General features: G+C 38.4%; 1 protein-coding gene across 1 annotated transcript; it reads left to right on the forward strand.

Annotated features, from left to right (window-relative positions):
• The first annotated feature begins 759 nt into the window (after positions 1 to 759).
• Positions 760 to 5,216, forward strand: pcdh20 (protocadherin 20). Its single transcript, XM_039765821.1, has 2 exons — positions 760 to 837; positions 2,346 to 5,216. The coding sequence occupies exons 1-2, from the start codon at positions 790 to 792 to the stop codon at positions 4,914 to 4,916; spliced, it is 2,619 nt and encodes an 872-aa protein (XP_039621755.1). The 5' UTR covers positions 760 to 789; the 3' UTR covers positions 4,917 to 5,216.
• The last annotated feature ends 8,893 nt before the right edge of the window (positions 5,217 to 14,109 follow it).

Here is a 14,109-nt window from a genome sequence, read left to right on the forward strand (position 1 = left end):
AAACATCAAATTTATATTTTTACTATACATATGTGTAGCCGAGGAAACTATAACAGTCCATTACAGGGCACACCCAGTTTAGAGTTGTCAGTTAACGTAGCCAAAACTGTCCTTAAGGACGCGGAACACAAAAACACAGGAGGAATATGAAAACTGCACATAATCAGTGTCCATGCATAGGATTTGAATCCTGAACACTGAGCAGCACTAACCACTGTGCCGCTATGCTATCCTGTATTAGCATTCTTGAGATAACAGAGTGCTGACACAAATGAGAATGGAGTGCTACAAGTATGAAGTATTTCAGTACAGATGGGGATATTTAACAGTAGCATTTATCCATTGCAACATTTGTTTTTATTCCTGCTACAGCAGACATCACTTTGTAGAAACTGTGCACATGATGTAAAAGAAAATGATCAGATTTACACATTTTATCTTAACATATTTTTCAGTTCAGTGGTTCTCCGGTGATATTATAAACTTTGTTGTTTTATCACTATTCAGGCTGGTTCTCCCTTTTCTCACTGTAAATACAAATTCCACAAGTTATGATTTCACAACAGACAAAAAGGAAATATCATTTATATCGTCAGTGTTTGTTTTTTTTCCATCCCTATTCTTCTTCAGTCTGAATTGCTAATTCCCAGAGCCCTCCTGAAAACTTTTTGCCTCAGGGCAAGAGGTGTTAACCAGAAGCAGCACGCCCATTACAAGAGAAATTCATTTTGTGCAAAGTGATTTTCAGCCAAGGTAAACCATTCGGAAGAGACTGCACATGTAGCAGAAATGGATAGACGGGAGTCAGTAAGAGGACAGCGGGCGACACTGCTTCAGGTTGGTTGCTTTTCGATTAAATGCTTTGAAACACTGAAAAAGACTTGCTTTAGCTTTAAATGTTGCAAACATTTATATGCCTTCATGTTTAAATGTTAGGACTTTGCTGTGTCACTTTCAGTAGAACAACAACTGCATGACTCACTTGCCCATAAATCAAATAAGTAACTACCAGCAATTGAGACCATTGTAAGGGGCCAAAATAAACATAAATGATAAAAATGACTAATTTGGAAAATACACTTTATAAAACTGTATTTTGGGGTTTATTTATTTTGAAAAAATGGTGGATACAATTTTAAGTTTATTTAAATGTAGAATGTGAATATTCGGTGTCTTTCTGCAGTTCTACATTTCAGTGTATGCAGGTGTTGTAAGATTTGATATACCACAACAGCTTCCATGCCTCTGCACATGATAGTTCTTTTTTGGATTACCAACATTGAAAACAGAGGCATTGTGTTTCTGAAAATTGTATAAAGCAGTTAAACCTTTTTTGGTTTGTTTTCATTTCCTTTTTCTCATCATTTTTGTAATCTAGAATTATTAAAGAAAAAAAAAACAAGAAAAGCATTTTTAAAAGATACAACCTCTCTGGCTGGGTAGTTTGTCAACAGTTTTTTAATTTATAAGTACTTGTTTTGGGGGTGTTTTTCACTCCATGCATTTTTAAACCCATAATTATATCTATGATGTCACAGAGATTCTCAATCCTGTATCATGACTCTGGGTTCAAATCCCACTTCCAGTTGTTGTTCCCCATGTCCGTGTGGATTTTTCATTTTTACTGGTAAATGCAGACTGGACCTGTGCAAGTGAACGGGCCTCGTGATGGAATAATGCCCTGTCCAGTGCTGATTTCTGCCTTGTGCCCAGGGCTGCCAGGACAGATTCCAGGCCAATACAATTCAGAATGGAACGAAGCGGGTTTGAGTATGTTATGGTATAATTAAATATAGAAGCTCATTTTTAATTAGTATTAATATTGACAATGAGCATGTCTACAGCATCTTCTGTTCCTGCCTTTTCTGAGTTCTATGATGTTAGGCCTTTATTTTTTCAGCAGCTAATAACAGGTCTCAATTGAAATCCACCTAATAAAATGCCAAATGTATAATTACAGCTTTAAGACTTAATGGACCTGTCAGTCAAGGTAGGGTCATCTCCTCCAATTTCATCCCAATGGGATTACGCAGGTATGTAAAATGGATGGAGGGATTATGCTATTTTTTTCCAACATTCTTCTATAGCCTCTTAGAACAATTTGTACAAACCACTCACCAAGAGTGGCTTTTCACTTCTTAATTAATTTATTTCATTAAAATGAAATACTTAATTAATTAACTTGTTTAAACTGACAAAAAGACTGGTATTCAGACCACAAAACCAGTCCTAATGTGATACAAAGAAATACAAATCAACACAAAATCTTAAAGCAGCAGTTCGGGGAGTGAGCAGAATTGATCACCCTGTCCTTATGTAATTTCTTTCCTTTTATCTTTCTGCAGTACATGACCATGCTTTTGTTGAGCCTCATGACCTCCGCTGAGTCTCTTGCAGAAGTCACTCTCAGTGTGCACGAGGAGCAGGATGCAGGCATTTTCATTGGGAACATTGAACAGCATGTCTTCATAGAGGTTAATGATGGAGAAACCTTAACTTACGAACTCCTCAATAACAGTGAATATGTGACTCTTGATGAGGAAACAGGATACCTGTACACGACCAAACACAGAATTGATAGAGAAAATATTTGCCCAATAGACAACTTAATGAATGAATGCATGCTGGAACTTGATGTGATTGTAAAACCTGACGAATATTTTAAAATGATTAAGGTTAATATCATCATAGAAGACATCAATGATAATGCTCCATATTTTCCAGAGGAAAATATTGTCCTCTTCATACCAGAGAATAGTCCTGTATTTGGAGCACCTTTTGGAACAGACAACACTGCCATTGATAAAGATTTTGGGATTAATGCTAACTTAAGCTACCATCTTGAAAATGATAATGGTTTCTTCAGCGTCAAAAAAGAAGGCTCCTTACTTCTAGTAACAGTGAAAAAACAGCTTGACCGGGAAACTCAAGACATACATGAGATGAAACTGATTGCAATGGACGCTGGGAGCCCACCCTTGTCTGGAACGGCCACCTTAATCGTTCACATAGAAGATGCCAATGACAATTGCCCAACTTTTGCCCCCTCAGATTCAATTCTAGTCAAACTTCCAGAGAACGAACCTCCTGGCAATGTAGTGGCACGGGTTCAGGCAACAGATGCTGATCTTGGATCAAATGCTGAGATAAGCTATTCATACAGCCCCAGAGTCTCTGAAACATCTAAGAAATTGTTTCATTTGGATTCCTCAACTGGTATTATCACTTTATTGGAGGGCATAAATAAAGAGACACCTCTTGAGCATAAACTAACTGTTTACGCAAATGGGGAACTGTGTCCTCCTGCCACTGCTGTTGTAACAGTGGTTATATCTCAGATATTTATCGGGCAGCCAGTGATAGGTATTAGCTACATAGCAAGTCAAGATAACGACGGTATTGTTTTAAAAGAGAATGAACCTGAGAAAACTGCAGTTGCCATTTTTGAAGTTAACAATTCGAAGAACATTCCATATGTTTTGTACATTGAAGGGGATGTGCCTTTTATTTTAAAACCCTATGATGATAAATATTTACTGATGACATCAAAACCTTTGGACTTTGAACTTGAAAAATATTATGATGTGTTTATAGTGGCCAATGATTCCACAAGGCCCGGTGTGCAACACAAGAAGTTTTTAAAGGTTAAAGTGACTGATGTTAATGACAATCCACCACAGTTCACTCAAGACGTGTTCGAATTTTTCATTGAAGAGAACAACAAAGCAGATGCGAGTCTGGGAAAGGTGTCAGCAACAGATGAAGACAGTGATGAAAATGGACTTGTCCTTTATCATTTGGGGCCCGAAGCATTACAAGTATTTTGCATTAATGAGGAAACTGGCGACCTAACAGTGCGGACAGTGCTTGATAGAGAAAAGATGGAGATGCACAAGATAGAAGTGTTTGGAGTTGATCAGGGCAATCCATCGCTAAGCACAAGCACTACAGTGACAATACATGTCTTGGATCAAAATGACAACCACCCGCATTTCATTACCAGTGAGTTCTCATTTTTTATTCCAGAAAACTTTCCTCTTCTTGGTGAAATAGGAATAATTAATGCGTCTGATGCCGACACCGGACTGAACGGCCAAATCATTATCTCTATTGTAAATAGCAGCAATGTTTTTGTGATGGACAATGTAAGAGGGGTGTTGCGTTGTTCAGCTGACATAGACCGAGAAAAAGAAGACCTTTATGAAATATGGCTAACAGCAAAGGACAGCGGAACCCCTGCTTTATCTTCGACTGCAAAGGTCACGATATTTGTACTAGACATCAATGACAATGCTCCCAAAGTACTTGTTCCGAAAAATAACTTGTCCTGTCTGCCGGTACCAGTTACAGCTAAGCCTGGGTCTACGTTGGCTGGGATTTATGCAGTTGATATAGACAGTGGAATGAACGCAGTGATGAATTATAGGATTATTGGAGCAGAGAATCAACACACATTTAGTCTGTTTCAGATCGATCCCTCAACTGGAAACATTTCTCTTCAGGAGCAGATTGCTATCGATAATTATGGCATGCACTGTTTGCTTATTGAAATTTCAGACAGTGGATTACCCAAACCTCTGCAGTCAACGGTCTGGGTCAATCTTTACATAAATAAATCTTCAGGTCCTTGCGAATTGCAGGCTGAACCAAATCTCACAATATCAGGACCATTCATAGAAATTCAAGGACGATGTGGCAATCAGTTTTCGGAAATCCACTGTTCTCAGTTAACATTCATCATTGGCCTGTCAATGATGATGGCTTCGACCATGTTTTGTTTTGTCGGAACCTGCATGTTTATAAATGCAAGGAGAACTAATAAAAAGAATTATCGTACGCAGAATTGTGAAGACAGTGACATCCCATTAAAGCTTAATCAAAACTTTAACACCAAAGACTGGACCACAATACAATAATCCTTTAATCCAACTTGTTTAAAAGACAATTGCTTTTTGTACAGTGTTTATATGATAAACTTTATTTTTTTAAAGAATATTTATTTATAAATTCCAAATGTGTGTGTGTGTATGTTTTTGCTTATTTTTCACATGCAGTGTATAGATTAGAGTACCAGATAAAATAATACAGTGTGTGGTAGTTATTAAGGATCATTCATTGAGAAGATCCATGCCTTCAATTATAGCAATATGCATTGGTTTATGAAAATGAATAGACAGGCACCTATTATGTTCGGATTTTTGTATTCTACTATTCCTTGATTTGGTAATTGTTTAATTGCTGAAAATAGATTGTTTTATAATTGATGGATTGTATATACTAAACATATATATATATATATATATATATATATATATATATATATATATATATATATATATATATATATATATATATATACATATGTCAAATTGTCAGATTTATCCTTCACTCCAAGTTGACAATCTAACCAAAAAGAGTGTCATAAAATTCTTTCAAATGTAGCATTTGAGTAACTTGTGAAAATTCAAGCAGAGCCTGTAGTTCTTCAGATGCTGAAGAAATCTACAAACTGCTGTTTCTTTTGTCTTCTTTTACTTCCTACAATCCCTTGAGCTATTTTTATGCAGCAGTCATTGTTATGAAGCTTACTGTCCTTCTATTAATAAGTGTAGTGTGCTGCATATTGTGATACAATGACAGATACAGTATCATAATCCAATGATTATTTTAATTGTGGTGGTATAATGGTGTGGTGATTTGCATTTTACTAACGGGTTCTGAGTTTAAATTCCGGTGAAGTTATTCATTCTCATTGTGTCTCCATGGGGTTGTCTCTGCATTTCTACTCATGACTCAAAGACAAGCAGGTTATACCATTAGCAGCTCTAAAGAGGTTGTGTGTGTATGTAGTGTGTGTGAGAAAATGTGATAAACAGAGTCTGTGCAGTTCCAAATTTCTGCTAAACAGACTCCAACCTTTTATGACCTTGTGTTGGAAAAAGCAGGTGTGGAAACTGAATGGATGAATACTATTTTTGGAAAGGTTCACCTACTAATGAAAATAAACATTATGGTTCCTCAGAAGCAATACTAGCAACTGCTGCTGCTGGTAAAAATGCATTTGTACTGCTGTATTGTGCTATGCTTGAGTGTTAAAGATTTTTATTCTGTCAGCCTCAGTCGGAGTGAAGTTACATTATATATAACTGAATGTGGGTATTAAAACCTAAAATCAGCCTTAACATACGTCACTCAGTTAATACTGTTTTATTCTTATGATTATCTTGATCATGTAATTAACCCAAGCCTGGAGAGACGTTCAGCATGGTGAAATAAGCCAAAATGCTTCTTTATGGCTATGGCATGAACTCGGGCTGGTAGACCATTCCAAACTCCTTAAAGTCAAGCACCTGAGGATGTGTGTCAGTTTTATTTCCTACTGAAAGTTTCTACAAATTCCTTTTGTTTTTAAATAAAACATTTCAACTAAGAGCTTTCCACTCCTGTCACAAGACTGGTGTTTCTATTAAAATGCATCCTCTTGGAATAGTTAATTATAGGTTAGTCAAGAGAGGGATTCTTACGATTCAGGGGTTGTAAAGAAGACTTTCATTTTTAAGAGAATTTATTGCTTCATGATTCTCAAGTCCCGGTCCGTGACAGGAGTTGGAGCGAAAACATGTATGACTGGAAACCTGTATTTCTAGGTTGTCATTTGAAAGAATGTAGCCTTCCAAGTGGTTCTTTTTTAGTTTAAACATGTCTGGCTTTTAAAATGAATATTTCACAAAGATATGTCCAGCGATTCCAAATATGATGGATGTGATCCAGCTGGTACCGGTTTATTCTAGTTCTGAGTGGCACCTCAGCCCTGGAATGATACTTGAACAATTACAAACCCACTTTATAGTAATTCCTTTCAAGCTAGGCAACAAAAAAGGAAAATCTGACCCTCTGTAGCAACACCCCTCTGGAAAAGACAAATACTGTGAAACACAAAGACTTTCATTAGGCTCGGTTTTAATAAAAGCGTGCTGCAGTTTCGTGACCTGAACCAATTCCTCTGTGGCCTTGTGGAACCTTGGGAATGTAGATCCTCAGATTAAAACTAAGATGCTCTTTTTGTTTAACAACAGCAACAAAAGAGAACTTTCTTAGTGGGAATGTGTTTAGAGGCTTTGGGTGTTGCCTCCCTTGGGTATGTTACATGCAGATTGCAGTACTAAGGTGCTGAATATTCTTGTATTCTGTTACCAAAGTTTGCACAGTTTTGGTTTTGCAAAGTCCATGCCCTTGATATCTAAGCTGTTCTAATTTAAAAAGAGAAATTATTAGAGAGACAGAATTTTCCATACAATTCATCCAATTTCTGAATCTGTTATTTTCATAAAAAGCTGTGCAGAGTTACAAACTATCCTGTAAGAATTTGTGCAAAGCAGGAAACAGCCCTATTTATGATTTATGTCTACACACGGCCAACAAAGCATGGTCAATAAAAGTGACATAACTTTTGTGTGGTACAACACAAAATTCTGCAAATGTGAAATGATAATGGGAATCACTGAACTACAGTGCCCTGTAAAAGACACATTTTGCCTTGATTTACCCCTCTGCTTTCATTTAAGGCTGGGGTGTCCAACTCCGGTCTTGGTGGGCCGCAGTGGCTGCAGGTTTTCATTGTTACCCTTTTCCTAATCAGTGTCCATTTTTCACTGCTAATTAACGTGTTTTCCCTCCTTTTTGATAGCCCTGTTCTTAAGGATTCAGTCCTCTGAATTGAGTCTTTTCTTTATTAAATGGCATCCGAATAGAAATGAGATGTGAAGCAAGTCAACAGTTAAATCTGTGTTACAAACTCCTACCAATTACTTAATGAGAAGCTGGTTTTTGCTGTTAATTAAACTCAATATTAAATTCCATGACTTGTTGGTGCTCTTATTCTGCCATAGCAGATGTTTCCAAAACTGTTGATTTTTCTGTTTTTTTTCAACTAACACCGTCAAAATGTTTTTGTGACCAGAGCAAATCACCCATACTGAGACCTTCACCTTTCTTTATTCTCAGATATTGCGTGATGTCCGCAGGTTAGCTGGTTGTGCGTTGGCTCTTTTGAGTATCGTTATTGTTTGGCTTTCAATTAAGGAAAAAAGAAGCAATTCAGGGTTTTTAGTCAAATTAGTTAAAATTAAGGCAAAAGAATGTAATTAGCAGCACTAATGAAGAAGATGGTCAGAATTAAAGCCTGCAGCCACTGCGGCCCTCCAGGACCGGAACTGGACACCCCTGATTTAAGGGAATTTACATATGTTTCAGTCGCACCATGTAGCAATAACAACACTTTTTACTCATGTTCCCCTCATTTCAAGGCACCATAATATTTGGGACATAGAAATGGAAGGTATATTAAAGCAGTCATATTTAAAACCTTGTTGGATACAGTAACTGACTAAAATCTGCAATTCATAGCCATCACCAGGTACTGAGTATTTTCTCTGGTGAATTTTCAGCTCCTGCTTGTTTCGAGAACTTGTCCCCTTAAGTTTTCTCTTCAGCATATAGAAGGCATGCTCAAGTGCATTTAAATCGAGTGACTTGCTTGGCCATTCAAGAATTTTCATTTTTTTTAGCTTTAAGAAACTCCTGTGTTGCCTTAGCAGTATGTTTGGGGTCTTTATCTTTTTGGATGAAGTGTCATCCAAAGAGTTTGAAGGAATTTACTGGAAGTTGAACAGATAAAGATGTTTCTATACACCTCAGAATCCATTGTGTGACTGCTGTCAGTGTGACTGTGTGTCAGTACCTGTGGTAGCCCCATACATACTGAAGCCAGAGCAAACCCACCATGACATTTAATAGGTGAGTTGGTATACTTGGGCATTTCCTATTTTTCTCCATGCTTTGCTCTTGCCATCACTGTGATACAGGTTCATCTTTGTCTTGTCTGTCCACAAGACCTTTTTCCGGAATTCGAAAGGCACTTTGAAGTACTTTTTCACAAACTGCAATCTGGCCGTCCTGTTTTTGTGGCTAATTAGTAGTTTGCATCTTGCAGTGTGGCCTCTGTATTTCTGTTCATGAAGCCTTCTGTGGATGGCCATCTCTGACACACACACACATCTTACCTCCTGAAGGTTGTTTCTGATCTGTTGGACAAGTGTTTGGGACTTTGTCTTTACCATAATGAGGATTCTTCAGTCATCAACAATGAAGGTCTTCCTTGGCTTACCAATTGCTTCATGATTACTGTGCTAACCAATGTGTTCTTTCTTCTTATTGATATTCTAGACAGATGATTTAAGTAATCCTAAGCTTTTACCAAAGTCTCTAATGTTTTTATTCTAGGTTTTCAACCACATAATGGCTTCTTTGACTTTCATTGCCACAGCTCTTGTCCACATGCTGAACAATGGCAACTATAGACTCCAAAGCCGAGGTACATTAGGATGCAATAAAAAACACCTGAGGACTCACAAACACCTGTAACACCAATTGTCCCAAACATTATGGTTTTCTGAAATGGGGGAGAGTGTAGGAAAAGTGTTGTAATTTTTACAAGGGTGACCAAAATGTATGCCAATACCCTTAAATTAAAGTCTGTAATGTGCACTTTAATCACATTTGAATTGTTTGATTTGTAATTTTAAACTGTGGAGCTGAGGGTGTGGTATAGCAGGTCATAAAAGAGGGCCATTAAAAGTAAATAATTCAAAGGGAAAAAAGAAAAAGGCTGATCGGGAAGAAAGAAAGAGATGGAGAGAAAATGAAAGGAGGTTAAATGATAGAGAGAGAGAGAGAGAGATAGAAGGCAGGAGACAGAGAGATCTGCTGCAAATAAGTGAATGAGAGAAGGAAAAGGCAGACAGCTGGGAGGAAAGTCCCAAGGGGAGTGTGTGAGCGGCGTTCAGCTGAGTGAGCAGGGAGCTGGAGTGACAGAGATGCTGCTCAGTTGTAGCGACTCACCAAGGAGAGGCAGTGCAGCTACATGGGAGTGAAAGGCTGAGAGAGGCGTGCTGAGGGTAGTGCCATGGACTATGTGGAGTTGGAGGCTTGATGGGGTGCCTTGCATGGAGCCAGAGAGGGCTACAAGGGGCCTGAGCCTAGAAGCAGCGCAGAAGAGTGGCTGAACTGCAGATTAGATGTCTTCTTGGCTAAAAGATCCCATGTTTTAACCTCATTTTAATGGATTATTTATTTGATCGTTTAAACCTCCACATAAGCCCCTTCTTTTTATGCTTTATTTGTTTATTTACCTAAGCACTGCACTTTTTGAACAATGTTTGTTTGGACTTGTTCTAATAAAAGCACAGAGCACTTTACACCTTCCCCTTGCTTTGTATGAGTGTCCTCATTTGCTGGCTCATCCCTCAGAAACATTATATGCGGTGGCAGGCTCAGGAGCACCTGGTGGGATCTGGAAGTGTGGGGCAGACCCGCAGCATCACAGAGGGGTAAATCGAAGGAAAAGTGTCTTTGTCCTAAACATTATGGCGTGCAATGTACCGTGGACATGATATGTATCATCACATCCATTGTTTCATCTTCTGTCCAGTACTTGGCCATAGGAGGTTATACTTGTCCTGGGAGTCCCTGATACAAGGCACCACCTGAACCTAATGCCAGTTCATCACCAGCCACACTCCCACATATACGATAATTTAAAGTCATTAGTCAACGCAAATGTAGGATGTGAGAGAAAACCATAATATATCAGCAAGCTGCACACAGAAGCTAACCTAAGATTGAAAACAAAAAATCGGGAGTGGCCTCCCCTAGACTTTCTCGTATAATCAGATATGGGGATGGATATTTCAGGAGTAAACCACAAGACAATGATTATATTTTTATATTATGCACATTAAAGAACCATTAACAGTAAATCACATCAAATTAATAACATTTTGAACAATTATTATAAAAGTAAAGTTGAATAAATCGGTCTTTGCAGCTGCAGGAATAAAAAAGTACCACTTCCGGTTAGCAGAAATAGCCCAAAAGATCATAGAGATCTACGTTTTGCAACTAATACTTGTATGCAAAATTTGGTTGAACTAACTGAATGAGTACTCAAGTTATTGTGTTTACATACACACACACACAATGACAGACATACAGACATAATTCCAAACATTATACTTTTGGTCTCAGGGAGGTCTAAAATGTTGAATTTTTGCTCGATTGCATTACTTTCCCTATACTTTGTATACGAGAAAGTAAAAAGTGTAAACAGCATCAATACCATCACTGCACTACTCCTCCAATCTACAAACATATACAGCAAAAAAAAATACAAAAAATATTCAAAAGCAGCACAATTCATTTGCCTATATTGTTCAGATTTTATCACTGCAGCAAACAGCTTATTTTGGCAAGCAAGTAGGAAGAGCACTGCCATGATCCGGTTAGGCACTTTCATGCACAACTACAGATCTTTATCTTATCTTAACAATTGCTTACTTATTCAAATACAGTACTTAAATCATTTTAAAGAGAAAAAAAACATTGTGATGAAAAACAAAATTTCTACCAGAATGTATATTCATGGTGACATGGTGATTAGCTTTCAATGCATTCTGTTACCCTGAATTTTCAGGAAAGCTGCACATTTTTGTAGCATCCCATTTATTTTTGGATGAATGGCAGATGTATATTTTTTTGTTGTCCAATTACATTTTATTTTATTGTTTGTGAGCTGTGCCTTGAGCTCTGCTACTTTACTATTACAAAATATGTCCAAGGACAGTTTCGAGATCAGGACGTAACACATTTGTTCATTTTTTTACAGCTGGAGCACAGGCAGGGTAAGTGACTTGAAATAAGCTGTGCTTGAATGTCTATCTCTTTAGCCTCGGCTGATTTTATGATGACTAGGCCAGTATGGCCTATTCTGTGTATGCACAGTATTCATCAGCAGCAACCTTGTACAGGGGTTTGCTTACCTCAGCAGTGACATTCATGTCAGAAGATGGATTGGGAGAGCATGGAGGGTCGTGAGGTCACTGGACAGGGGTGTGTGGCATTCCCGATATCTATGCAGAAGGACGAAGGTCCAAGTCTTTAGAGTCCTGGTGCTTCCATGTCTTGCTGTATGGTTGTGAGACATGGGCGCTATCCAGTGACCTGAGACAAAGGCTGGACTCCTTCAGTGTGTCTTTTCAGAGAATCCTGGGTACCACTGGTTAGACTTTGTGTCGAATGAGTGGTTACTCACTGAGTTCCGAATGAGGCACATTACCTGCATTGTGAGGGAGCATCAGTTATGGCACCTCGGCCGTGTGGCGTGATTCCCTGAGAGTGATCTGGCTTGCAGGATCCTCATTGTTGAAGACCCAAGCTAATGGATCAGGCCATGGGAACATCTATGTAACACCTGGCTACAGCAGATAGAGGGTCATTTCCAGGGAGTGGGACTGTGCGTCTGCCTGAGGGGTGGCCAACTGGGATCCCAAACTGTTTCGTTGTGTGGTGGGTGCAGCAATGCACTGTACCAGTTCATGCTCATTATGCTTAAATTCTAATGATTATGCAATATAACAATTCCATCTGTGCATTATAGTGTGAAAGGATAAAGTTTGTAAGCCACCACAATAAACATCATGCACCTTGCTTAGCACTGCTACCTTGACCCATCTGTCAAATCCCTTACCTTCTTGCTTTTTAAAGAGAATACATTTTTTTTTCTACTCCTGCCATGACCTCACAGAGGTGCTTTTTAGGATAACTGGCTACTCCAGTTTGTTCTGATGAGAGTGAGAATAGCTGTGCCTTGCTGACTGAGGTTACTGGTTGGTGCTAAATATCTTTCAAGGTCATATACTAGATAAAAATGGTTCATAAAATGGTTAGATGGAACAATGATGGACCATGCTGTGCCAGTAAGAGACTGGTATGATCTGACTGTGGAATCCCAAAGAATATCCATGTGTAATGAAATCATGTCTGTCACATTTTGATAGACTTGTAACTTACTTCAATGGCTGTTGTGTACCTAAAGTACTGAATTTGGGATCTAACGTAATATTCAATTCTAATGTGTCAGGACAAATTTGAAACCATGTTTGTATCATTATGTTTTATTTAATATGAATTTTATTTTATAGTTGATTTATTTTAGCATTATTTTGATGAAATCATTGTGTACCTTTGCTTAATAAGGACTGTTTTCATGAGCACCACCATTTTGTGTTGCTGGTTGCTATGATGCTCCAATGCATTTAATGCAAGTGCTATATGACCTATGGCATCATGTACCAGCATTCTTAATGAGATGTACAGTCTTTAAAATGAAAAGGAAAAGAATTCAAATAAAATAAAATGTGTTGCTGGGGAATATGTTTGTCTTTATTTTGAAGGTTTTTTACTACTTAGTTATTGTATTTGGATGTTATCACATTCATCCTGATGGCTTCCCTGCATTATTTTTGTTATGTTGCTTATACTTTTTGCGCCATTTAGTTTATCGCAGCCATTCTACTTTTGTATCCTGTGGCCATTTTGTGCATAGCAATGTGTCTCTATTACTACAGTAAGGCATTCCCAGAAGATTCTGTGCCATAATGTTATCTTTCAGATACTATTTAAGATGGTGATGCACTCCTTCTGCTGTCCAAGATTTTGGATTAACACTTTGAAAGCAGGATATGAATTAAATTGTATATCATTGAGCTTGTCAAAACGTAACATATGTGAGAAGCCGTATCACTGCATACAGCAACTATAGATGCAGAAGCTTGCTGGTGAGGTTTGATGCCAAGATGGGTCTTACTGAAGCACACAATACCTGTGGGGTCAGTCACACAAAGTCACAGCATCACGGAGCTCCCACAATGTCAGTCATGAAATACCCTTTGAGTTACATAACCTTCCCGCAACCCTAGTCTTGACGTTGTGGGCATTTTGTGATGTTGGGGCGTTATGTGACAGACCTCATAGGGATTGTGGGCTGCAGTTACACTTTGTTGCAGTTGCTGTGTTTCAGTTACCTACTGTGGTGCTGCCATCTAGAGGAAAGCCATTGAGTTTTTTTTTTAAGGTGGGAACTCTATACTGTAATGAGGTGGCCTGGTGCCCTGCCCGGGGTTTGTTTCCTGCCTTGCACTCTGTGTTGGCTGGGATTGGTTCCAGCAGACCCCCATGTCCCTGTAGTTCGGATATAGCGGGTTGGATAATGGA

The sequence above is a fragment of the Polypterus senegalus genome, chromosome 10 (assembly GCF_016835505.1).
Source record: "Polypterus senegalus isolate Bchr_013 chromosome 10, ASM1683550v1, whole genome shotgun sequence".
NCBI classification, from domain to species: Eukaryota; Metazoa; Chordata; class Cladistia; order Polypteriformes; family Polypteridae; genus Polypterus; species Polypterus senegalus.